The sequence below is a fragment of the Pan troglodytes genome, chromosome 22, assembly GCF_028858775.2.
Source record: "Pan troglodytes isolate AG18354 chromosome 22, NHGRI_mPanTro3-v2.0_pri, whole genome shotgun sequence".
Taxonomy (NCBI): domain Eukaryota; kingdom Metazoa; phylum Chordata; class Mammalia; order Primates; family Hominidae; genus Pan; species Pan troglodytes.
The window spans coordinates 26,468,306-26,493,001 of record NC_072420.2 but is presented as its reverse complement, the minus strand read 5'-3'; the positions used below and the strand labels follow the sequence as shown (position 1 = coordinate 26,493,001).

The window sequence follows — 24,696 nt, the reverse complement described above, 5'->3', positions numbered from 1 at the left end:
CAACTTATATCTTGAGATATACAATTCCTAACTTAAAATAAAAATATCTTGGCTGGGCGCGGTGGCTCACACCTGTTATCCCAGCACTTTGGGAGGCCAAGGTGGGTGGATCAGGAGGTCAGGAGATTGAGACCATCCTGGCTAACACGATGAAACCCCGTCTCTACTAAAAATACAAAAATTAGCCGGGTGTGGTGGCGGGAGCCTGTAGTCCCAGCTACTCGGGAGGCTGAGGCAGGAGAATGGTGTGAACCTGGGAGGTGGAGCTTGCAGTGAGCCGAAATTGCGCTACTGCACTCCAGCCTGGGCGACACAGCGAGACTCCGTCTCAAAAAAAAAAAAAAAAATCTTAAAAACATGCAAAGATACTATAAATATCCGTTCACATTGAATATCTCTGTCTCACTGCACTGCACCCCTCCAAGGATGTCTCTTGCATATTCTGTGGTGCTCCCTGGAATGTGCAACTAGGCAGTTCTGCCTTTTCTCCCTAGGTTTGCCAAGGTGTTTCATAAGCCACCTGCACGTCATCCTGAACATTTTCTGTAGCAGAAAATAAATGAACAATATTCTCCAGAGTTTGTTAAAACTTGCTAGGAGAGGGCCGGGCACAATAGCTCACACCTGTAATCCCAGCACTTTGGAAGGCCAAGGCGGGCAGATCACTTGAGGCCAAGAGTTCGAGACCAGCCTGGCCAACATAGCGAAACCCCATCTGTACTAAAAATACAAAGATGAGCTGGGTGTGTTGGTGCACACTTGTAATCCCAGCTATTTGGGAGGCTGAGACATGAGAATCACTTGAACCTGGGAGGTGGAGGTTGTATTGAGTGGAGATTTTGCCACCACTGCACTCCAGCCTGGGCAACAGAGCAAGACTCTGTCTGAAAAACAAACAAAGAAACAAAAAAACAAAAAAACAACTTCCTAGGAGAAACAGTATCTCATAAATAAATTCCATAGCCATAGAAAGTTATCTGCCAAAGAAGGGTGAAATTCACTTACTTGAAAAGTAGCCTTTCCTCTGAGCATAGCATACACCAAGGCCACAAACGGAAATCACTAAGGCCACAACTACTACGGCTGCTATGATGCCACTTATGTTGAGATCATCTGGAATGTAAAATAAATTACGCATAAATATATGTGGATTACACGGACAGATGCAGTCATTAAATTGAAAAGGTTCAAAAAAAGATCCCCTTTGCAGCTATATCATAAAGCATACTTTAATGATTGTGAAGCCTGTTCAACTAACTCACTTCTAAGACATGGTTCAAAATTGATTAAAAATATTAACAGAACTTAAGCTTTGGAAAAATACTAAATTTTAAAAACTTCTCAGATTAAAAAATAAAATGTATTCTTTTGCATTCATTTGGAGATGTGTAATAATTCACAGGATTAAAAGACTGGAAGCAATCTTTGAAGTTCAATGAGTTCAAGTATTCTACTGCCACTCCCTACCCCACATCTTACTTAAAATTCTTCTACATCATCAACTGTGTCAATTTCACAAATAATGAAAAACTCAACATCAAAGAAAACACATGGTGCCGGGCATGTTGGCTCATGCCTGTAATCCCAGCTACTCAGGAGGCTGAGGTGGGAGGACTGCTTGAGGCTAGGAATTTGAGACCAGCCTAGGCAACATAGCAAGAATCCATCTCTAAAAAATAAAAAAATAAAAAAAATTATCCGGGTATGGTGGTGCATTCCTGGAGTCCCAGCTACTCAGGAGGCTGAGGTTGGAGGATCACTTGAGCCTAGGAGTTTGAGATTATAGTGAACTATGATTGCACTACTTCTCTCCAGTCTGGGTGACAGAGCAAGACTGTCTCTTAAAAAAAAGCACATGTCATTGTTATTCTGTAAAACTAAGTGTAAGAAATACATTCCTTCTTGAATTATATGGGTGTAAATATACAATTATATGTATATGGGTGTATACACACATACACAGTCATATACATATATGCAACTAAACTGTCATCCCATTTATGAAAAATGAATTAAATTCTCTGAGGCTTTTCCTACGACTGTTAAGGCATCCGTCCTCTAATGTAATGCAACTGGATTTTTTGAACCCAAGTTTGGAAATAACTACTGTGAAGTTTTTTTCTTCTCAGATTGATTCTGTTGCCTAATAATTACATTATTAACCTTCCAAGCTTAACATTTCTGCAAATTGAGAATTTTATTAAAAATACTCTCATTCAAGTCATTAATAACATGATGAACATGGATTTGTTTAGGAAACAACTATGTAACAGGCTAGCAGACACCTCCTGTCATACAACACAATTTATTAACATTCTCTGAGCATGGGATTCAACTGCGTGTGGATCCACCAAAATATTGTTTGGACCATATTTCTCCATCTTGTCCATGAGGATTTTATGAGCCACACTCTTCTGCCATTTAGATACTTCCCATGTATTTATTAAAGGAGCAATTCTTCAAAGAGTTCCCATTTTACAAAGCAAGTTTTAATTAGCCTATGATTAAATAACCTACAGAAAATATTACATAGCACTTTCTCAAAAATAATTTAAATATTTTAAAGCAATGTACATTTTGGAAATGATCTTTTTAGAGATACTGTTTAAGTGAATTTGCTTATCATAAAAACTTCTGGTCTCGAAATTCTTTCCTAATGCCAAGTGTGTTATTAATTTTCTTAAATACCTCCAAAATATTAATTGATTTTTTTAAAAAAGAAAACTTGGTAAGTCTTTTGAAAGGTTAAGTAATTTGACCAGAGTAGAAAACATTAATTATTGCTTGGTATAAACTCAGTTTGCTTGGGTATTGAGAGGTCAATAAGATTCAGCTTTTTATTTACTTGGATTAAAAAGAGCAGAGAGAGAAAAAAATCTACAGTAATCATAATCTTAGGCAAAGTCAAATCAGTAAGTGAAATTCATGAGAACCAAAGTGTGCCTTCTATTTACTTTGTAGTAGTCATTAAATCTGACATCTATGAAGCATTCAAAGTAAGGGCTATTATCTGACAAAAAAAAAAAAAAAAACTGTCATGTAGTTTGTCAATGAATTTGACATCTATGAAGGAAGGATTCACCCTAAAAGAAACTACTGACAAAAAATTGTCTTGTTCTGTAAGTGCTAAGTCGTAGTATGAATTTTATGTTATTTTTCTTCAGTGAAATGGGAGACAGAAGAGTAATAGATAAGGAGTAAGTTAACTTCTTACATCCTGTTCACCATTTTCTGTGATGTTGAGCAAGTCATACAGCCATATTATGCCTCAGTGAAGAGAAAATGTAACATTAAGTATGAAAATATTTTGTGGTTTTTTTTTTTGAAAAAAAAAGTCTTTATAAAAGGAAGGTACCATTTTTCTGACTGAAAGAAAAGGAACTAAACTGCTGAAAGGCTCAGTGTGGGTGGAGTCTGCTGGAGTTTTATAGTGAGGCAGCCATAAACAACCAACAAATCCATGCTTTACTTTCTGCACTTTGAAAAAATTTCTTTAGGACAGTTAACATATTCTAATTTTGGTTACATGTGAATATAGTTATAATTCACAAAGAAAACCAAAAAAATGAATTTATGAATTTGTATGTATTTCAAAAGATGTAAGTCCCAACCAAGGACACAAAACACCTCGGATCAATGGATGACCATTAAACAAACTAATTTTAACTTTTAAGCTAACTTGTACTTAGAAAGAGTAGATATGTGAGAATCATGTTCAAATTAAAGTGGTCCTAGCGGAGAAACAAACATTTAAATTTTATTCGTTATGTATTTATTGTGTGCTAAGAAAAAGTAACTAATACATCAAAACCATGACTTCCCGGATATGATTCCTTAAGAGAAGGCAAAGGTGGATGTTTAAATTAAACAGGACCATTTAAATGGAAGGAAAAATAAACAGAAATAGTGCTGGTAGGACAAGGTAATGGTAAAAACCATGAGGACAGGCTGGGTATGGTGGCTCACACCTGTAATCCCAGCACTTTGGGAGGCCGAGGTGGGCGGATCACCTGAGGTCAGGAGTTCGAGAGCAGCCTGACCAACACGGTGAAACCCTGTCTCTACTAAAAATACCAAAATTAGCTGGGTGCGGTGGGCATGCCTGTAATCCCAGCTACTTGGGAGGCTGAGGCAGGAGAATTGCATGAACCTGGGAGGCAGAGGTTGCAGTGAGCCGAGATCACGACACTGCACTGTAGCCTGGGCAACAGACAAAGACCCTGTCTCAAAAAAGCAAAAACAAAAACAAAACAACAACAACAAAAACCCATGGGGATGTATGTGAATAAAGGAAACAGAGAAAACAATGCCTTAATTTTTAAACATGTTGTGATGAATTTTTTTAAATGATAATTTCAAAGCAGCATTGAAAGGGATACTTTCTGATTACTTAAATAACTGCTACGTTGACTATAAATGTCAACACCTGAATTAATTTGGTGAATAATATCAATGATATACATTCCTGAATTTTAAAAATATCAGAAATTCAAACTTCTGGACCTTCAACAATTTAGACTACAAGATACTTAGCTTTTATTTGAGAGAAAGACTACTTAGAAGAATGTACTTTAAAAACGATCATTTAAAAAACTAAAAAAAGTTGTTAAATACAATACTAAGTATTTTTGGCTTATTTGGGAGATGGCTTAAAAACAGCATCTTTGCTTCTTTGCAACACATCATATCAAGTTAATTTTAATCATTCTCTCCTGTTTATTCTTCAAGTCACTCAGACATTTCCTGCTCCTTGCTCCTTGTACCCCCAACTGCTGTACTTCACAGTCTAATTGCAAACCATTTGTTCCTCCCAATATTTCATGCTTACCTACTTGCATTCGTTTCCCAGGACACCTGCGATATCCAACAGAATTGCGGGCTTCACAGGAATATTCTCCAGTGTCCAGTTTGGAAACAGTATTAAATTGCTATTTGTGGATGCAAAAATATATTTTTTTAAGCCATAGATCTATAAGTAGACTTTTTAAATAACCCTGTCCCTCAAATTTTAGCATTAAGTTTGTCTTTCCTTTTTAAAAATTTGGGACTTTCTGTCTTTACTATGAATTTAAAAATCTGCCATGACTTCAAGGAGTTTAAGCTAGACTTTTGCTTAATTTGACGAGAAGAACAAAGATAAAATACATACAGAGAAGTTCCTTTTTTTTTTTTTTAACCATGAAAGCAGTACAGTTAGGAAGGCAATGAGCGTTTTTTAAAGTTCATAACACATGGTAGTATTAAGTAGTGTAGGTATTTCTAATTCCTAGGAAACATCATTTATAAATGAAGGGCAGGCCTCCCTGGTAAAAGGGTTAATGCACTTTCCTAAGTCACAAGCGAGTTCACTGCAGCAGCCAACAATAAACACTTCCTTTAAAGAGCCAGTTACTACCAGGAAGTAGCTTAGGGCCTAGGAAAATCTTAATTGGTATCGGTTTATAGGATTGTCGATTCTATCAATTCTAGAATTTTTTTAAATTTGAAAAGAAAAGCCAGCCCTTGCTCCTTCCCGTCCCTGTCAAAGCAACCAAAAGCTAAGATTGATATAATAGACTTCGTTATTTTTATCAGTAGTTTTTATCCCCTTGGAGGATATTTGGAAGGAATGAAGGCAGACAAAAAGGAAGAAGAGGAGAAAGGAAGGAAGAGAGTGAGGGAGGGAGGGAGAAAGGAAGGAAGAGAGTGAGGGAGAAAGGGAGAAAGGAAGGAAGAGAGTGAGGGAGAAAGGGAGAAAGGAAGGAAGAGAGTGAGGGAGAAAGGGAGAAAGGAAGGAAGAGAGGGAGGGAGAGAGGGAGAAAGGAAGGAAGAGAGTGAGGGAGAGAGGGAGAAAGGAAGGAAGGAAAGAAGAAAGGGCTGGAGGGAGGGAAGAAAGGGAGTGTAATCCTGGTCACCTTGAAGGGTCATTGTCTTAGATCCTCCTAGATGGAGGGAGAGAAAGTTTTCCTGTTTTTCTTTTTTTCCACTCTATGGAATCATCTGTCACTCTCCTCAAAGCCAGAATGCTTTTAGAATATTCACCATGAACTCAGGGCCAAGGTTACATATAAATAATATGTTAGACTAAAACCCAAAATGATCTTCCAGCATATTATAGCTGGTAATTAAAAGGAAGTCATTGGCTTCCATACACTGGAGTCTTTGTTGTTCATTTCTCACATAAGAACCCATCTTGGTTCAATCCAGGTGCATTCCTTTGACATCACAAGCTATTTCAAGGGTTGAGGTTAGCTGAGGAAAGTGAATCTGTATCCTTTCAGACTTGCCTTGAGGCTTTTACCAACTGCCCTGAGAAAAAATAAATTTGAAAAGTAAATATAGCAAAGTGTGACAGCAGGTTTTTCTGCCCAGTTGCTCAGTGTAAAATCACTCAGACCTGCTGACTGCGCCTGCTGACTGCTGAGAGGCCAGAGCTTAAGAAGTAACTGCATCCAATAGGCTTTATTATTCAGCCACTTTAGCAATTTGCTTTCTTGTTTATCAGAAGATCTGTTTGTAAATGTTACTGTGCACTTGTAGATGAAAGGAATGAAGCATTATATCCTCCTTTCAAAATTCATTAAAATTGGCTGGGTACGGTGGCTCACAGCTGTAATCCCAGCGCTTTTGGAGGCCCAGGCGAGCAATCACTTGAGGTCAGGAGTTCAAGACCAGCCTGGCCAACATGGAGAAACCCCATCTCTACTAAAAATACAAAAATTTGCCAGGCATGGTGGCAGGTGCCTGTAGTCCCAGCTACTCTGGAGGCTGAGGCAGGAGAATTACTTGAACCTAGGAGGCAGAGGTTGCAGTGAGCCAAGACTGCATCAATGCACTCCAGCCGGGGCAATAGAGCAAGACTCTGTCTCAAAAACATTTTAAAAAATTATTAAAATTGTTATTATCACCACGCCTTTAAGTTTTTTTTGATAATCGCTGTCATAGTGATTCTGCGTTGCTGGAAGGCAGACAATTTTAAACTGACATAGAATATTACATTGACTGAATTTTTTTTAAAAAGCTTCAAGCTTAATGACCCTTTTTTAAACTTCCACTTCTATTCCTATAATCAAAGATGAAAAAGTAAAATACTTTTTATTTTTAAATGTAATTAGCTTCACAGAGCTTGCTTATAGATTGTCATCAGTATTCCTAGAAAGTCTTTCAATAAGAATATTTTACTGGAGGAAACAGAATATCTGGACTCTAAAGTAATAGATACTAAAGTCACAGAGTCAACTGTTGTTGATCTACAGTCATGGAAATATTTAATGATATAGGAATCCTACCATGATTGACTACAGTTACTATTTTCACATGGTCAGGGTATCCCCAAGCAAGTTTTCATGCATTTTCCTGATGTTGTAAACTGAGGCTGCACTTAGTAATTTTCCAGGCCAGAAGACAGCTGTAGATAACTGCCTGATTCATCATCATGAATCAGGCTTAGTGGGCTTTGGGGCACTGTTACTTAAGAAGGCAGCATGCATTTTTTTTTTTTTTTTTTTTTTTTTTTTTTTTTTTGAGACGGAGCCTGGCTCTGTCACCTAGGCTGGAGTGCAGTGGCGCGATCTCTGCTCACTGCAAGCTCCGCCTCCTGGGTTCACGCCATTCTCCTGCCTCAGCCTCCCGAGTAGCTGGGACTACAGGCGCCCGCCACCACGCCCGGCTAAGTCTTTTGTATTTTTAGTAGAGACAGGGTTTCACCGTGTTAGCCATGATGGTCTTGATCTCCTGACCTCGTGATCCGCCCGCCTCGGCCTCCCAAAGTGCTGGGATTACAGGCGTGAGCCACTGCGCCCGGCCGCGCAATTTTTAAAGTTTATAGCACATGGTAGTACTCAGTAGTCTAGGTATTTCTAATTCCTAGGAAACACCACCTATATAAATGAAGGCCTCCCTGGTAAAAGGGTTAATGCACTTTCCTAAGTCACAAGCGAGTTCACTGCAGCAGCAAATAATAAACATTTCCTTTAAAGAGCCAGAGTTACTACCAGGAAGTAGCTTAGGGTCTACGAAAATCTTAATTGGTATCATTTATAGGATTATCAATTCTAGAATCTTTTTAAATTCTGAAAAGATAAACACACAGCCTTTGCTCCTTTGTTTCAGGAGCCTTTGCCCCTTTGCTCTTTTACTGGTCCTTGCACACTCAGCTCCCTCAGTCTCTGTTTTCTGTTCCCATGTCCTGTAGTAGCTCTTTCCATCACTTCGTGGTACAAGTGCTGCCATCTTTCCTGGTGCCCCTGCCTCTCTCCACTTAGCAAGCAATGGTATCAGTTCTCTATTAAACATCATCTTAAGTTCTAATAATTTTTTTATCCAAATGCAAGACAGTTATCAAGTCAATTCTTGAAATGACCTTACCAGAGTTCCAGTTTTTGTATTCATTGTGTATGAGCTGTTGGTGCTTTGGGAGCCAAGTCTGGGATTTTCTAGCAAACGGATGCCATCCTTAAACCATGTGTATTCAGGAGCTGGATTCCCTTCTTTGTCTTGACATCGTAGCTCTACCACAGTTCCACTCAGAGCAGAAGAGGGTACTTCACATGATGGAACTGCTGGAGCCACTGAACAATGGAAGTCAAATGATATTGGTTATTTATAAGCTAATCAAGGTTGTTTATTTTCTTCAAAGCTGTTGACTTTGTCTCTACAATCAATGGTTTTAATAGCCAGGTAAAGAGGTGTGATTACTGGACCCTGTGATAGAGACTGCTTACTTGTCCAACAAACCCATCTTCTTTCTTCATGGGCACACAGTCGACCACGTTTCCCAGCACTCTTGTTGCCAGATGGGGTCACATACATGAGTTCTGGCCAATGGAATGTGGGAAAAAGTGATATATCCCATTTCTGGGCCAGACTAATTAAAAACCTCCCACATGTTCATTCCTATCTTCCACCCCCTGCCACTACCAAGTAGGTGTCAACAACAATGGTGACCTTGGATCGTCATGTATTGAAGATGTCAGAAGATTAGGTTGAGTCTCTAATGATTTCATGAAATAAAGTAATATGGCTCCTCCACCACTGTCCCAACTATTTAGGCTTTACTGAAGTGAGAAAGGAACTTACTATTAAGCAACTCACTGAGAGTTAAGGGCTTATCTGTTATAATAATAAGCATTACTTTAGCTTATACAACAGCTATTCTTTATTAGATAAACAATCTCTACTGTTTTCTTCAATTGGTTTATTACCACTTATATTTAAAAGAAGCCTAATGAGAGAGAGAGAGAGAGAGAGAATGTGTGTGTGTGAGAGGGACAGAGCGAGAGAGAGAGAGTGTGTGTGTGTGCAGATAGATTTTTTTTTTTTTGAGACAAAATCTCACTCTATAACCCAGGCTGGAGTGCAGTGGCGTGATCATGGTTTACTGTAGCCTCAACCTCCCGAGCTCAACCGATTGATCCTTCCACCTCAACCTCCCCAGTAGCTGGAATATAGGCTCGAGCCACCACAACCAGCTAATTTTTAAAAATGTTTTTGTATAGACAGGGTCTCACTATGTTGCCCAGGCTAGTCTTGAACTCCTAGGCTTAAGCAATCCTCCTGCTTTGGCCTCCCACAGTGCTGGGATTATAGGCATGAGCCACCATGCCCGGCTAAACCTGAGTATTTTTTTCAGGCCCAGTACTCAACTATAAATCTCATTCTGTCTAGAACTGGCAAAGTTAGAAAACACCTGGTCCAGGTATTAGGGTTATTCTGGTCTCAGGGATTGGAAAGTAAACCAAACTTCATTAGGTGACCTATTTATTATCCAGCAAAACCCAGAACTGGCCGTATTCTAAGGTAGTCTCCCAAGATTGCAGTATTTCTACTGCAGAATTCTAAGGTGGTCTCCCAAGATTGCAGTCCTTGGTATAAATACACTTTTTTTCCAGTTATTCAATCAAACACTAATCTAGGTACTGTAGTAGAAAGATTTTGGAAATGTAACTAAGGTCCCAAACAATTGTCTCTAAGATAGGATGATTTCATGAATTGGTTTGACCTAATCACATGAACCTTTAAAAGCACAGAGTTTTCTCTGGCTGATTACAGAAGGGAAAGTCAGATATTCAAGGCACAAGGAGAAGGCTAGGTGTAGTGGCTCATGCCTGTAATCCCAGCATTTTTGGAGGCCAAGGCAGGAGGATCTCTTGAGGCCGGGAGTTTGAGATCAGCCTGGGAAACATAGTGAGATCATGTCTCTACAAAAAAAAAAAAAAAAAAAAAAAAAAAAATGGGTGTGTGCCTGTTGTCTCAGCTGAGATGGGAGGCTGAGATGGGAGAATCACTTAAGCCAAGGAGGTTGAGGTTGTAGTAAGCCGTGATCTGGAAGACAGAGCAAAATTTTGTCTCAAAACAACAACAAAAATGAAGTACAATAATTTGATATGCTTTTCTTTCATTGAAGATGGAAGGGACCATGTAACAGGGAATGTGGTGGCCTCTAGGAGTTGAGTGTGGCCCACGAACTGATAGCCAGCATGGAACAGGGACCTTGGTCCTACAACCACAAGGAACCGAAATCTGACAACATCAAGAATGAGCCTGGAAACAGATTTTCCTCGTAGCCTGTAGATGAGAACTCAGCCTTGTCAACACCTTTGTTTCAGCCTTGTGATACTTTGGGCAGATACCCAGTCTTCCTGTTGGACTTCTGCTCTACAGAACTGTTTAGTTGTTCTGTAACACTAGAAAATGAATAAACTGGCCAGATCTGCTGCAAGGTTTTCTGATTTAAATTTCTCCTATACTAGTGCATCACTAGTATTTCAGAAAGAGCATGAACAACATGAAAAAGGAAGGGGGCTCCCTCTCCCCCCACCCCCTCTCTGTCTCTGTCTCCCCACGGTCTCCCTCTCCCTCTCTCTCCACGGTCTCCCTCTGATGCCCAGCCGAAGCTGGACTGTACTGCCGCCATCTTGGCTCACTGCAACCGCCCTGCCTGATTCTCCTGCCTCAGCCTGCCCAGTGCCTGGGATTGCAGGCGCGCGCCGCCACGCCTGACTGGTTTTCCTATTTTTTTGGTGGAGACGGGGTTTCGCTGTGTTGGCCAGGCTGGTCTCCAGTTCCTAACCGTGAGTGATCTGCCAGCCTCGGCATCCCCAGGTGCCGGGATTGCAGACGGAGTCTCGTTCACTCAGTGCTCAATGTTGCCCAGGCTGGAGTGCAGTGGCGTGATCTCGGCTCGCTACAACCTCCACCTCCCAGCCGCCTGCCTTGGCCTCCCAAAGTGCCGAGATTGCAGCCTCTGCCCGGCCACCACCCCGTCTGGGAAGTGAGGAGCGTCTCTGCCCAGCTGCCCAGTCTGGGAAGTGAGAAGCGCCTCTTCCCGGCCGCCATCCCGTCTAGGAAGTCAGGAGCGTCTCTGCCTGGCCGCCCATCGTCTGGGATGTGAGGAGCCCCTCTGCCTGGCCGTGACCCCGTCTGGGAGGTGAGGAGCGTCTCTGCCCGGCCGCCCCGTCTGAGAAGTGAGGAGCCCCTCTGCCCAGCAGCCACTCCGTCTGAGAAGTGAGGAGCCCCTCCGCCTGGCAGCCGCCCCGTCTGGGAAGTGAGGAGCGTCTCCACCTGGCAGCCGCCCCGTCCGGGAGGTGGGGGGCGCCTCTGCCCGGCCGTCCCTTCTGGGAAGTGAGGAGCCCCTCTGCCCGGCCGCCACCCCGTCTGGGAGGTGTACCCAACAGCTCATTGAGAACAGGCCATGATGACGATGGCGGTTTTGTCGAATAGAAAAGGGGGAAATGTGGGGAAAAGATAGAGAAATCAGATTGTTGCTGTGTCTGTGTAGAAAGAAGTAGACATAGGAGACTCCATTTTGTTCTGTACTAAGAAAAATTCTTCTGCCTTGGGATGCTGTTAATCTATAACCTTACCCTCAACCCCGTGCTCTCTGAAACATGTGCTGTGTCCACTCAGGGTTAAATGGATTAAGGGCGGTGCAAGATGTGCTTTGTTAAACAGATGCTTGAAGGCAGCATGTTCGTTAAGAGTCATCACCACTCCCTAATCTCAAGTACCCAGGGACACAAACACTGCGGAAGGCCGCAGGGTCCTCTGCCTAGGAAAACCAAAGACCCTTGTTCACTTGTTTATCTGCTGACCTTCCCTCCACTATTGTCCTATGACCCTGCCAAATCCCCCTCTGCGAGAAACACCCAAGAATGATCAATAAATACTAAAAAAAAAAAAAAAAAAAAAAAAAAAGAAAGAAAAAGGAAGGGGAGCTGTTTTAGTCTTGTAACTTGGTAGATTATACACCATCAATGAAAGAGAAGAGATCGTGTTCCTCCACAAACTACCATCTTGAGCTGTTACTATCTATCAGTGATTCTTTTTATTTTATTTTTTTGAGAAAGTCCTGCTGTCTCCCATGTTAAAATGCAGTGGCACAATCGTAGCTCATTGCAGCCTTGAACTCCTGGGCTCAAGTAATCCTCCAGCCTCAGCCTCCCAAGTAGCTGAGACTACAGGTGCATAACAACACAAATGGCTTTTTTTTTTTTTTTTTTTTTTTTTAGAGAGAGCGATATAGGGGACTCACTATGCTGCCCAGGCTGGTCTCAATCTCCCTGACCTCAAGGGATCCTCTCACTTCAACCTCCCAAAGTGGTGGGATTAGAGGCATGAGCCCCTGTGCCTAATCTATCCATGATTCTTATAGAAACTAAACATACTGGTTTTGGAGTTAACCCCATCTGGATTCAAATCTTAGTCCAGACACTTTCTAGCTGTATGGCCTTGTTAAATCATTTAACTTCCATTTGGTCATCTATAAAAATCATATTAATGAAGATGAAGTAAAATTACTTATGTGAAAAGGGCTAACATATCAGGTATATAATCAATGTCAATTTCCTTTATTTACCAAATGACTTCTAATCCTACCTTCAGTCTACTTTTTTGTGTGTTATTGCTTCTCCACCATCTCATGTGATACTACTTTAAATGGTTGGAGAAACTGTGTATATGCTGAAAACTATTGAAAAATAAACTCTCAGGAAAGATACTCCTATGTATATTGTAGGATCATTAGGAATTGCCTCCATCTTTAACAAAGAGATACTTTGTGATAACGCATTACTAAAATTTCAGCAGCCAATGAGGAGAGGGGGAGAAATGGCCAAGAGATTGCCAGGAAGGTGATGCTTATGGTCTCTGTAACTTGACTGGTTGAGGCTCCCAGTTGATGCTGGCATGTTTATGGACCAGTGCTTGCTTGCCCCCAGGGCTGGGTGGTGGAGAAGGAGTGGGAGACGTAGTCACGCATATACATGCACATCACCTAATACTTCCAGAGTGACTGTATCCTCTTCCAGGTTTTGGCCTTGCTCAGATGGGGCACTGACTTCACAACGATATTTCCCCGCATCACTTCTTGTCACATTTTTGATCCGGATATTGAAATCTATCATCTCAGCTCGATTTTTAAAATCACCTTTTAGAAAAAGAAGACATTGATGTTAGTAATAATCCAAGTAGCTTTCTGTGTAATACCTTCCTCTAGTCAGTTCATTTAGTAACCAAAGCATTTATTTCCCTTTTAATAAACTCAAGTTTAAAGCCTAAAAGTTGTATATAGATGCTGTTATTTAAAATTTTTCTTTTGGAAAGGACAGTTTTTAAAATGTTCAAAAGGCCAGGCGTGAAGGCTCGCGCCTGTAATCCCAACACTTTGGGAGGCCAAGGCCGGTGGATCACTAAGTCAGGAGTTCAAGACCAGCCTGGCCAACATGGTGAAACCCTGTCTCTACTAAAAATACAAAAAATTAGCTGGGTGTGGTGGCGGGCACCTGTAATCCCAGCTACTGGGGAGGCTGAGGCAGGAGAATTGCTTGAACCCAGGAGGCGGAGGCTGCAGTGAGCCGAGATTGTGTCACTGCACTCCAACCTGGGTGACAGAGCGAAACTCAGTCTCAAAAAAAAAAAAAAAAATTCAAAAAAGCATAGTTTTATATTCTCATATTTTATTTCATTTTGATATCTAATTTTAGTTTACTGGCTAACTTTTTTGGCAGTGTTGTAATGCCTATGTTCAACCTTATACTTCTCACTGAATCAAAATTTTGAAATCCTTATGTGTAAGGTTAATAACTGTCAGTTAAGCAGTTCACTGAGCAATTAATGTTTTTGTCCATATGCAGTCAGATCTAATTGCTGCTGTAAGATAGTCATAATTTCTCCAGTTTCAGTCTAACATATACCTTATAGTAACAAGATGCAGGTGTGTACATATTTTCTAATTAGTTGGATGGCCCTTAACAAGCCATTTTAGGTCTTTGCCTTCACTCACATAAAACAGGGATAATAATATCTTTTTTAAAAAATTTACTTTCTAGGTAAGCAGACATAAGGCCATGTGAAAACATTTTGCTAAAAGTTGCTAAACAAACGTAAGGCATTGTCATATTAATTATTTTCTAATATTTAACTGACCTTTTTCTAATTTAACAAATATAAAAATTGCATATTTTCAGAACTACAAAATTCAGTAGTTATACAAGGTGAATTAAAACAGTAAAGTTGGTCATAATAATAAGTTCATTCATGTATGTTTTTATTTAATTATATTAAGAAATAATTATAAAATAGGTAAAATTTAGTGAAAGCATTGCTATTTATTCTGCTTAGGTGGTCTTGCCCATATCAGTGGATTGTCTGGCACTGGCCACTCCATCAGGTACTCAGACAGTCATATGGCCCATAGATTTTGTCAAACAGATTTGGCAATACAACTCTGACCTGTCTGTCAGTCCATATGCCAGATCAAGCATGTCAACCTCCTTGTCAGTGATTGTGTCTAACTTCTCAAATATGTGCTTTTCAAAAATGAGGTGACAGAGCAAGCCAAGGTTCCCTGCCATGCAACAAACCCATCAATATCTACATGATTTTCAACCACAACATCTAGCAAAGAGTCATCAACTTTTCCTTTGTTTGTTAATGTTTCACTGTTGGTTTATAAAGTGGACTGTTATTTTATCTTCTGAGCTGCTCTGGGCCTTCACTGACGTGTTTGATCTCTGGCTGACCCCAGTGCTCCCACCCCATCTCCCAGTGCCCAGCTCCCTGGCAGGCTGTAAGCTCCAGCATGGGCCCTGTGAGGAGCAGCTGCCAGCAGGCCTGGCCACTGAGGCCCTTCCACATTATGTACATAAATTTTTTTTTTTTTTTGAGACAGTCTTGCTCTGTTGCCCAGGCTGGAGTGCAGTGGCGTGATCTTGGCTCACTGCAAGCCATTCTCATGCCTCAGCCTCCCAAGCATCTGGGATTACAGATATGCACCACCACACTGGCTAATTTTCGTATTTTTAGTAGAGACGGGATTTCACCATGTTGGCCAGGCTGGTCTCGAACTCCTGGCCTCAAGTGATCCACATGCCTTGGCTTCCCAAAGTGCTGGGATTACAGACATGAGCCACTGTGCCCAGCCCCATGTTATATTTTAAAGAATTGAGCTCAAATGCTTGCCTCATTCCCTTTCTAGTTCCCTTGTAAAAATATTCATGTCTTCAGAAAACCAGGGAGTCTGGTTTAATTGACTGGAACAGTAACTTTATGTGTGGTGGCTCACGTAACACTGTGGCACAAGAAAAGATGGTTAAAAACATTATTTTATTTTTTGATAGTAACATATTCAGAATTAAAATAGTGTTTTGCACCCAGTGTGGTGGCTTGCACCTGTAGTCCCAGCCAATTGGAAGGCTGAGGTGGGAAGATTGCTTGAGGACAGAAGATTGAGGCCAGCCTTGGAACATGGCCAGATCTCATCTCTTTAAAAAAATGTAAAAATTAGGCAGGTACAATGGCTCAAATAAATAGTGTTGCATAAAATAATAGTTTTGCATTTCTGCATATGCCAGAAATGGCAACTACAGAAAATTCAAGTGAAGACAGCTGTGCTATTAACACCTTACAGCTAGTAGTCTTATCTTGACAGATAAGAACTTGAGGGGATATTTTAAATTTTCTATAAACTTCAAACATTTTCACTTAATTCTTTAACATTAAAGAAATACATAGTATTTTAAAATCATAACATGTTTATTACACTTGTAAAATTGTATTTCCAGCTTTAGAAATATTTATAATGGAAAGATTCAAGCATATACAACATTAGAAAGTAGAGTGAATTGTACCTCAATGTATCATTGACCAGCTATAATAGTAATCAATGCATGGTTTATCTTGTTTCATCTGTATCATTAACCACTGGTTTATTTTGAAGCAAATAGACGTTATAACAGTTCATCCATCATTATCAATATTTTAAATTATAAGTTCATCACATATTCATGGCAAGAGTAGGTAGTAGAAAGAAACGTATAACAAAAGAAAAAAAAGAAAAGAAAGCACTTGATAATGGTTGCTGTCATAACCCACCCATAAGTCTTAACTCCCTGAGCTTCTCAGTGGTGGCCTACCTTTCAAATGGAGTTAAGGAAATAGGGTGACAGCATTATGACTGAGAAGCAACCTTCCATTTCCAAACCACACCATTTTTTAATTCCTTTCTCTCAGGAGTTTATCTATAGCCAGGCAAGTGGCTCACACCTGTAATTCCAGTAATTTTGGAGACTGAGGCAGGAGGATGGGTTGAGCCCAGGAGTTCAAGACCAGCCTGGGCAACATAGGGAGACCTCACCTCATCTCTACAAAAAAATAAATAAATAAATAAAATTCAATTAGCTGAGCATACTGGTGTGCACCTGTAGTCCCACCTACTTGGGGACTGAGATGGGAGGATAACTTGAGCCCTGGAGGTGGAGGCTGCAGTGAGCCATGATCATACCACTGTGCTCCAGACTGGGCAAGAGAATAAGACCTTGAAAAAAGAAAGAAAGGAAAGAAAGGGAAGGAAGGCAGGAAGGAAGAGAAAGAAAGAAATAAAGAAAGAGAAAGAAAGAAGAGAAAGGAAGGAAGGAACGGCGTTTAATCTACTGAGCCAATAAGAGCAATTGCATTTTGCATACTTTATGCCTGAGTTGAGAGAGAAGAGTCCAGGGATTCAGTGGGCTTCACCTCCCTCTGTTCTCTGCTTTTGTGGCTATTGTGTTTTATGTCTCAGACATGGTTGCTTTCATCTCACACTTACAAAAACACATTTTCAGTAATCAGTCATGTCCGATCTCATTTGCCAATTAAAGGATCCTGGTTGTACTTGGCATTCTCTTGCTCACACCTCTTCAAGCCTACAGCTGCTTACCTTGAAGAGTCTGTTGATAGTAGACAAAGGAGACACTCCGACCCAGTTTCTTCCACTCTAATCTGGAGGAAACAGTCTTCTTTGGGGTTTTGCAGGCTAAAATAGCCTCTAGGAACAACAATAAAAATACTTGTTTTCTAATTGTCCCCATGAATTTATATTTTACTTAACTAGGTAACAAAATTTTAAACATCTTTAAATTACTCCTTTATAGTTTTATTCATTCATTCATTCATAAGTTACATCAACAGGTCCCATGAATTGGAAGCCTTCTAGCTCTTCCACATAGTAACTGTATGACACTATGCTTATTTCCCTGGTTATCAAGTTTGAGTTTTCATCTGTAAATGGGCTAGTATTTCACAGAGTTGTTGTGAGTCTTCAAATGCAATAAGATATGCAAAGCACACAGGCTTGGACGTAGTAAGGACTTAACAAATGGCAGCTATGATTAACTATGTATCTTATTATTCCCAGTGTCAGTCTTGAAGGAGTCTACCATCTGGTAGAAGAGGCAACTAAGATAATGGCATTTCAGCCCAGTGTTTCTGAATATCAGCTATGCAGATGGTGATTCATGCTTAGTACCCAAGAAAGGCACTTAATCCAGCCAGGGACATGCTGGGAAACTCAGAAAAGTTTCCACAACATGCTATATTCTCACTCAGATCCCTTCTTTGTCAACCTTCTCTACAAATACATTAATACATATCCAATATGGTCTCCTAATAAATCATTGATTTTTACCCCCAAACAACTGCCTATATAACCTTGCCTCAGTCCAGATAATTATTAAAGTATTAAATCTTAGCATCAAGTGTAACTGCCTCAAAGTAGCTAAGTTTTTTTATTACAAGAAATTTACTGCAATTGTGTCATTAATACTTGGAGCCTCCAAAGGAAACCCCTTCTTTTCACTGTCCAAACGAGATGTCTGAGAGAAAAAAAAAAAAAAAAAACCCAGTGCCAGTCTGGGAACTGCTTCAAGTTGCCAAATGGAAACCTCCAGTTATAAATATTTTTAAAAGTATTTTTTTAACCAGGCTCTCTAGAATGTCAATTCCATGTTTCTGAAGTACTTTTTTCCCCACAAGGCATATGGTTTGACCTAAAAAAGCACAGTATCTTTGACCAGAAATTATTTTAAAATCCTTTTCATACCTTTGATTTTAATGTTAAGCAAATGAATGTTAAAAAAGAATGCAGAATATTTAGTTTCTAATTTTTTTCATTCCACACATATTGCTGGACATACAAAAATGGAATAAAAGGTAATGGAAAATAGAAAGTAGGGCAGAGAAAAGAAAGGCAAGGAAGAAAAGAACCAAAAGTTGTTTTCAAGGATGTCTAAAGTTTTTAAAGCAGGTTTTACATTACAAAGAGACATCATTTTACAGACATGTTTACAATTATGCTACAAAGACAAATGTGTGCTAAGGGACCTGTCTGAGGAAACACAGTTCTGTTCTGTTGATTAAGGAGAATGGGTGGTGACCTTCCGGAGTCTTGAGTTGTAGATAGGTTTCCTTCCGGTATTTTGTGAGTTTCCAACAATTAAACACACACCCACACTCATTTTTAGCCTATTCCTCATGTCTTCTGTGTCTTAAGAATAATTTTACACTTAAATAATTGCATTGTTTTACATATTTAGATACTCACGCATGTGCGTGTGCGTGCGTGTGGGCGCGTGCACACACACATACACACACACACACACACACACACCCCTCCTGGTGAATTCTTCCTAATTTCTGTCCTTATTGCGCTGTGGAAAAACCTCTATGAAATTTATACTAGAAAATATAGCAATAATTTTCCTAAGTCCAGTGACTTCACTCCAGCCTCTCTCTCGCTGGCCATGTAAAATGTCGAGAAATGGTTTATCCAATTCATCCAAAATAGGTTGAGTACTTACTGTCTGCCATGCATTGCTCTTGAGCTGTATCAGTGAACGAAACAAAGATCCTTGCCCTTTGGGATCTTACAATTTAACAGGGGAAGTCAGATAAACAAGAAACATAATAAAGTGAATTACTTAGTACGTTAGCAGTTGATGAGGGTTATGAAGACAAAAGAGAGCAGAACAGAGTACAGGAGGTTTGCAAGTGCTAGGGACAGGGCTACAATTTTTGAAAAACAGTAGCCAGAGTTCACCTCATTTAGAAGGTGATATTTGACCAAAGGTTTAAAAGAGGGAGAGAATTCATTATATGGTTCTTTGAGAAAGAAGATCCCAAGCAAGGAAAGAGCCAGTGCCTAGGCCCTTGGGTACTAATGCCTTGATTTTGAACTTCTAGCCTCCAGAACCATGAGAGAATAAATTTCTATTGTTTTAAGTCACCTGGTTTGTAGTATTTTGTAATGGCAGCCATAAGAAACAAATGCAGAGAATAAAAATACTGGAATCATGGGGTCAATATCTGAGGATAAGGAAGTAAATGAACTTACAACCTAACTCTCATGAATTCTCTTCTCTCTCTTCAGCCAAAATTCAGTACTTATGCCAGCATAATTTTCTGTATCAGGCTTTAGGGTTATTGCGCTATAACATGGTAGCTTATAGCAGAGGCTTCGGAGTTAGACCTCTACCATATACTCCGTATGTGATATTGGGAGAATTACTTTTTTTGAACATTATATCCACGTCTGTAAAATGATAAAAAGAACAGTACTCATCTTACAAAGTTGTCACTAGGATTAAATGAGACACTATATTTACATGTGTGATGCACATAGCACCACCTTACATATAGTATGTGCTCTGTAAATGGTCATGATTGTTTTCACCCTTGAGGAATTTCTCTTAGTTATAGTTGCAAGCTTGCCTTGACGTAGAAATATATACTTTATACCATCACAAATTTACCTATAAATCACTCCAATTTGAAATAAAATGTTATCTCTGTAGGAGATAGCAAAAAATATAGATATAAATTATATTTTCTCGACCTAAGGCATATTAAAAACAGGAAAATATGCCAAGTCTTTTCTATTAAGGGGATTATTTCATTGCCAAAATATCTATTTCATGTAGATCAAGAAAAGAGAATTCTTTGTTTATAAAAAGCATTAGCAACAACATGTGGCAAAATAATCACATTTAGGAATCGCATAGATAGAATCATTATGAATTTTAATTTTCCTGGATTCTGTACTGCTAATTATCCTTTGATTTCATTCTCAGGGCTCAAGTTAAAAATCATCAAAATCTTACATAACACAAAAAGAGAATTGATACTACCAAAATAGCTCTGACTTAGCAGAAATTACTTCTGTGAAGAAATGCTTGCCATTAAACTCTAATTTATAGCTTTCAGGTTCAGACTCCCTTTGCAGAGGGCTGCTCATGTAATTTACAAGCCTGGCAGAGCTGCCCTGATTTCAGTCTCCTTCTGCTCTTGGCACTATAATGGGAAGTGATACAGCACAGCAGCGCTGGAAAGAAGGAATTAATTCATAATTTCTTGACCTCAGAGAAACAAGGCATAACAAATGAACAAATAGGGTGAAACACACATACACATATACGCAAATCATAAAATATTATAGACTTACGGCAAAATTAAGTTACTGCATCTAGTCCTAAGACTAAAATGTAGAAGAAACAGAAATGTATTTATGCCTTATGAAGAGCCAAAACTGGAATGATGGGGACACATATACAATAGAATTAAAATGAAATTCTTAATTAAAAAGAGGTGAGATGAAACAAGAAAATAGAAAACACTTATTTTGGAGTGAGATTAACATTTGCTTGCAATACATTATGGAAGGATTTTCTACATTAAAAATAAAACATGCATTAAAAAGTAATGCAGATGGGTACAGGGTTTTGTTTTGGAGTGATGAAAATATTTTGGAACTAGGTAGAGGTGGTGGTTGCACAAAACTGTGGATGTATCAAATGCCACTGAATTGTTCACTTAAAAACTAAAAATCTCAGGTTATGTGAAATTTACCTTGATACATTTTTTAAAAAATAATGTAAGATTAAAGAATATAATTTTGATGTCCTGACTCAGATATGATGGGAGAGGATCTACATCCACTGTACCCAGTTGGACCCAGCATTAAGAACCTCCGAGAAAGTGAGAAGTGGAACTGAACTTCACTTCCTTTGTCCCTCAGGGACATCCTGGTCCATTTACCCCTCTCGCACTCTGTGCTCACCCTTGTGGCCTTTCCAGCTTCCGTTCTGGCATCTCACCCAGCCCTGTTTATCCATCCTGGAGGTGCTCCATAGTCCCAAATTCCCTCAATCATTAATTTCCTCTTCCCACCTCTCTCCGTTTAAAACTAACTCATACCAGAGTGTTCTATAGCTTAAGCATATAAAATGTTAGAACTTAAGAGAACTTAGTTAACCTAATAATTTTTTAAGTAATTTGTTATTAAATTACTCATTTTTTTAAATGATGAACTTTTTTTTTTTTTTTTTTTTTTGAGACGGAGTCTCAGTCTGTCACCCAGGCCTGGAGTGCAGTAGTGTAATCTTGGCTCACCGCAACCTCCGCCTCCCAGGTTCAAGCTATCTCCTGCCTCAGCCTCCCAAGTAACTGGGATTACAGGTGCCCGCCACTAGGCCTGGCTAGGTTTTTAGTAGAGACAGGGTTTCACCATGTTGGCCAGGCTGGTCTCGAACTCCTGACCTCAGGTAATACACCTGCCTCAGCCTCCCAAAGCTTTGGGATTACAGGTGCGAGCCACCGTGCCTGGCCATTTTTTTTTTTTTTTTGAGACATTCTCTCACTTTGTTGCCCAGGCTGGAGTGCAGTGGCATGGTCATGGCTCACTGCAGCCTCAAACTCCTGCACTCAAGTGATCCATCCACTTGCCTCAGCCTCCTGAGTAGCTGGGACAACAGGTGTGCACCACATGTCTGTCTAATTTGTTTGTTTTTTTGTAGAAACAGGGTCTTCATGTTTTCCAGGCTTATCTCAAACTCCTGGCCTCAGGAGTTTGAGATTACAGGCATGAGCCACCACTCCCAGCCAGGACTGATTCTTACTACAGCATATTTTTACTTAACAAGCACATATAATTTGTATTATGTGTTAGGCACTATTGAAAGCACTATGTAAATATTAACTCATTTAATTCCCCCCACTCCAGGCCTTTACTTCAATCTTTGTCTCTTTCCTTCAAACCTATCTTTCTCCACCTCCAGGAACCTAAGACATACCTGATGATGAGAGATCAGACATTTAGGATCTGTTTCTTAAATGTTCATAAGCTCTGGCCTAAACAAGTATTAAATTTAAGAAATAGTAATTCTTCTGATTGCCCAATATTATTAATTGTATGAAAGATAAAGGATCCTTTGGAAAAGTAGTAGGTGATCAATATTTGAAATAAACTTATAGGGCAGGTGTGGTGGCTCATGCTTGTAATCCCAGTAGTTTGGGAGGCCAAGGTGGGCAGACTGCTTGAGCCCAGGAGTACAAGACCAGCTTGGGCAATGTGGCGAAACCCTGTTTCTACAAAAAAATACAAAAAATTAGTCAGACATGGTGGCCTGTGCCTGTAATCTTGGGTGGCTGAGGTGGGAGGATCACTTGACCCCGGAGGTAGAGGTTGCGGTGAGCCGAGATCATGCCACACTGCACTCCAGTGTGGGTGACAGATGGAGATCCTGTCTCAAACAAAGTAAAGCAAAACAAAACAACAACAACAACAATGAAAGCTTATTAAAAAGCCCATATATAGGTTACTAGTTTCTTTTGACAATTTTTTAACTGTGGCAAAATAAACATAAAATTCACCATCTTGACCATTTTTAACTGTATAGTTCAGTAGTATTAAGTATATTGTTGTGCATATAACAATCTCCAGAACTATTTTATCTTGCAAAACAGAAACTTTATGCTCTTAAATTAACTCCTCCTTATAAACATTTTTAAGAAGCTAAAATAGATAAGAACATGGTACCCCAAAGTAAGCTATATTAACATCACCTTAAATACACAGAGTGGAGTTTGAAGTGTTCATTTCTATGTATCATATCTAGCTGGCTAGAAACTTTCCAAGCTCTCCATCTCCCAGTTTCACAAATTCGATTTGCTTTGTTGCAGATAATTTAAGTTATAGGAGACCTTCTTTGCATATCCGGTCTTTTATTGAATATCGAAAATTTCCACTGAGGAGGTGGAGTAAATGTTCTTGAGGTGGAGTCAGCATGAAGCAGCATTTCAGGCAGAGGAATTCATAGAAGGTAAGGCAGAGAATCCCAACAAATAGAAAATAACATCACACGAGTCACTCTCGTGAGTTATTTAAATAACACAGCCTGTGAAAATCAGTAAGATACTGTACCTTGGTACTCTACTGCTGTGACTACTTGTTGGTCTTTTGGGGCAGAAAACCCATAGGCCTTATGATCTGAAAGATTAAAACAGATAGGGTAATTAAAATTATACAAAAGTTCATTTTCAAATGTCTGAATGGGATGCAATAGTCAAGAAAACTGTCCTAAAGTTTGGTGACAAGTTTACCCAATTCATAACACATAGTTTTAAAGTATCAAAATAGGAAAAAGCAAACGAAACTATACATGTCTATTTTCTAGATTGTAGCTTTGGCCTTTAAGCATTTTCCAAAGTAGAATCCATGCATCTATTTGGACCCCACCCCAGACAACACACTCTTGCCAGCCCGATCATTGAAAAATAACTTACATCCTTAATTCAGCTTAATATGCAATCTAGTGTCACATGGTATTGTCCCACAAATAAAAGCTAATTCTCTTTAGTGCTTATTTGAAAGTATAAATAGCTTTATGAATTTATCCTTGACAATACCTATGTCATATAGAAATGAGTCATTTTACATACTTTTGATGAAATTTGTATATATATAATAAATGTATATAAGCTGTATATGAAATTATGATGAAAAATTCAAGCAGAACATCTTTATTTTTTCCCCCAAAACATTTCAATGATTTTTGAGAGCCGGTCTATAGACTGAAGTAACTGACTATGGTGGCTACCGCTACTGTGATCTAATAGTTACATGACGCTGCTGTTGCTTATTATCACTCCCTTAAACTAACACAGAAATTTTCATTTAAAAAGGCACCTTTGATACAGATAGGAGACAGGGAAGTACTGGGTAGAAGAAGGCAGTTCCCTGGCAAAGGCCCCACCCTCAGGCCTGGAGACCCGTGACCCTAAATGGGGACAGGCATTCCTGTTTTCATGCCCCAAAAGTTGCCTTTTGTCCCACCATGCCCCTGTCCTGTACCTATATAAACCCCAAATCCCAGGTTCTAGAAGCAGATGAGCAGGCGAGGAGACGAGGAGACAAGCAGACAAATGGCGGAACAACAGGGCAAAGAAAGATAGATGAGGAGAGACGTCTGAACACCGAGAGGAGTTCGACTGGGGGTGGTCAGAGAAGTGTTCGGCCTCTGGATGGCCAAACTCCAGGAAAAGACCATCTTCCCACTCCGTCCCTTCTTCCATCTCCCCATCCATCCTGCTGAAAGCTACCTCCACCACTCAATAAAACCCTGCATTCAT

The 24,696-nt window shown here is 39.8% G+C and overlaps 1 protein-coding gene across 1 annotated transcript in view; it reads right to left on the bottom strand.

Moving 5' to 3' along the window:
- Positions 1-24,696, bottom strand: part of JAM2 (junctional adhesion molecule 2) — a 75,745-nt gene that overhangs the window by 7,617 nt on the left and 43,432 nt on the right. Inside the window, exons 2-7 of the mRNA XM_001157948.8 lie at positions 23,489-23,554; positions 17,174-17,281; positions 13,253-13,405; positions 8,347-8,549; positions 4,829-4,928; positions 1,006-1,113 (exon numbers count right to left, since the gene is read on the bottom strand). Coding sequence (XP_001157948.1) covers positions 1,006-1,113; positions 4,829-4,928; positions 8,347-8,549; positions 13,253-13,405; positions 17,174-17,281; positions 23,489-23,554 — 738 coding nt within the window. The remainder of the gene's footprint in view (positions 1-1,005; positions 1,114-4,828; positions 4,929-8,346; positions 8,550-13,252; positions 13,406-17,173; positions 17,282-23,488; positions 23,555-24,696) is intronic.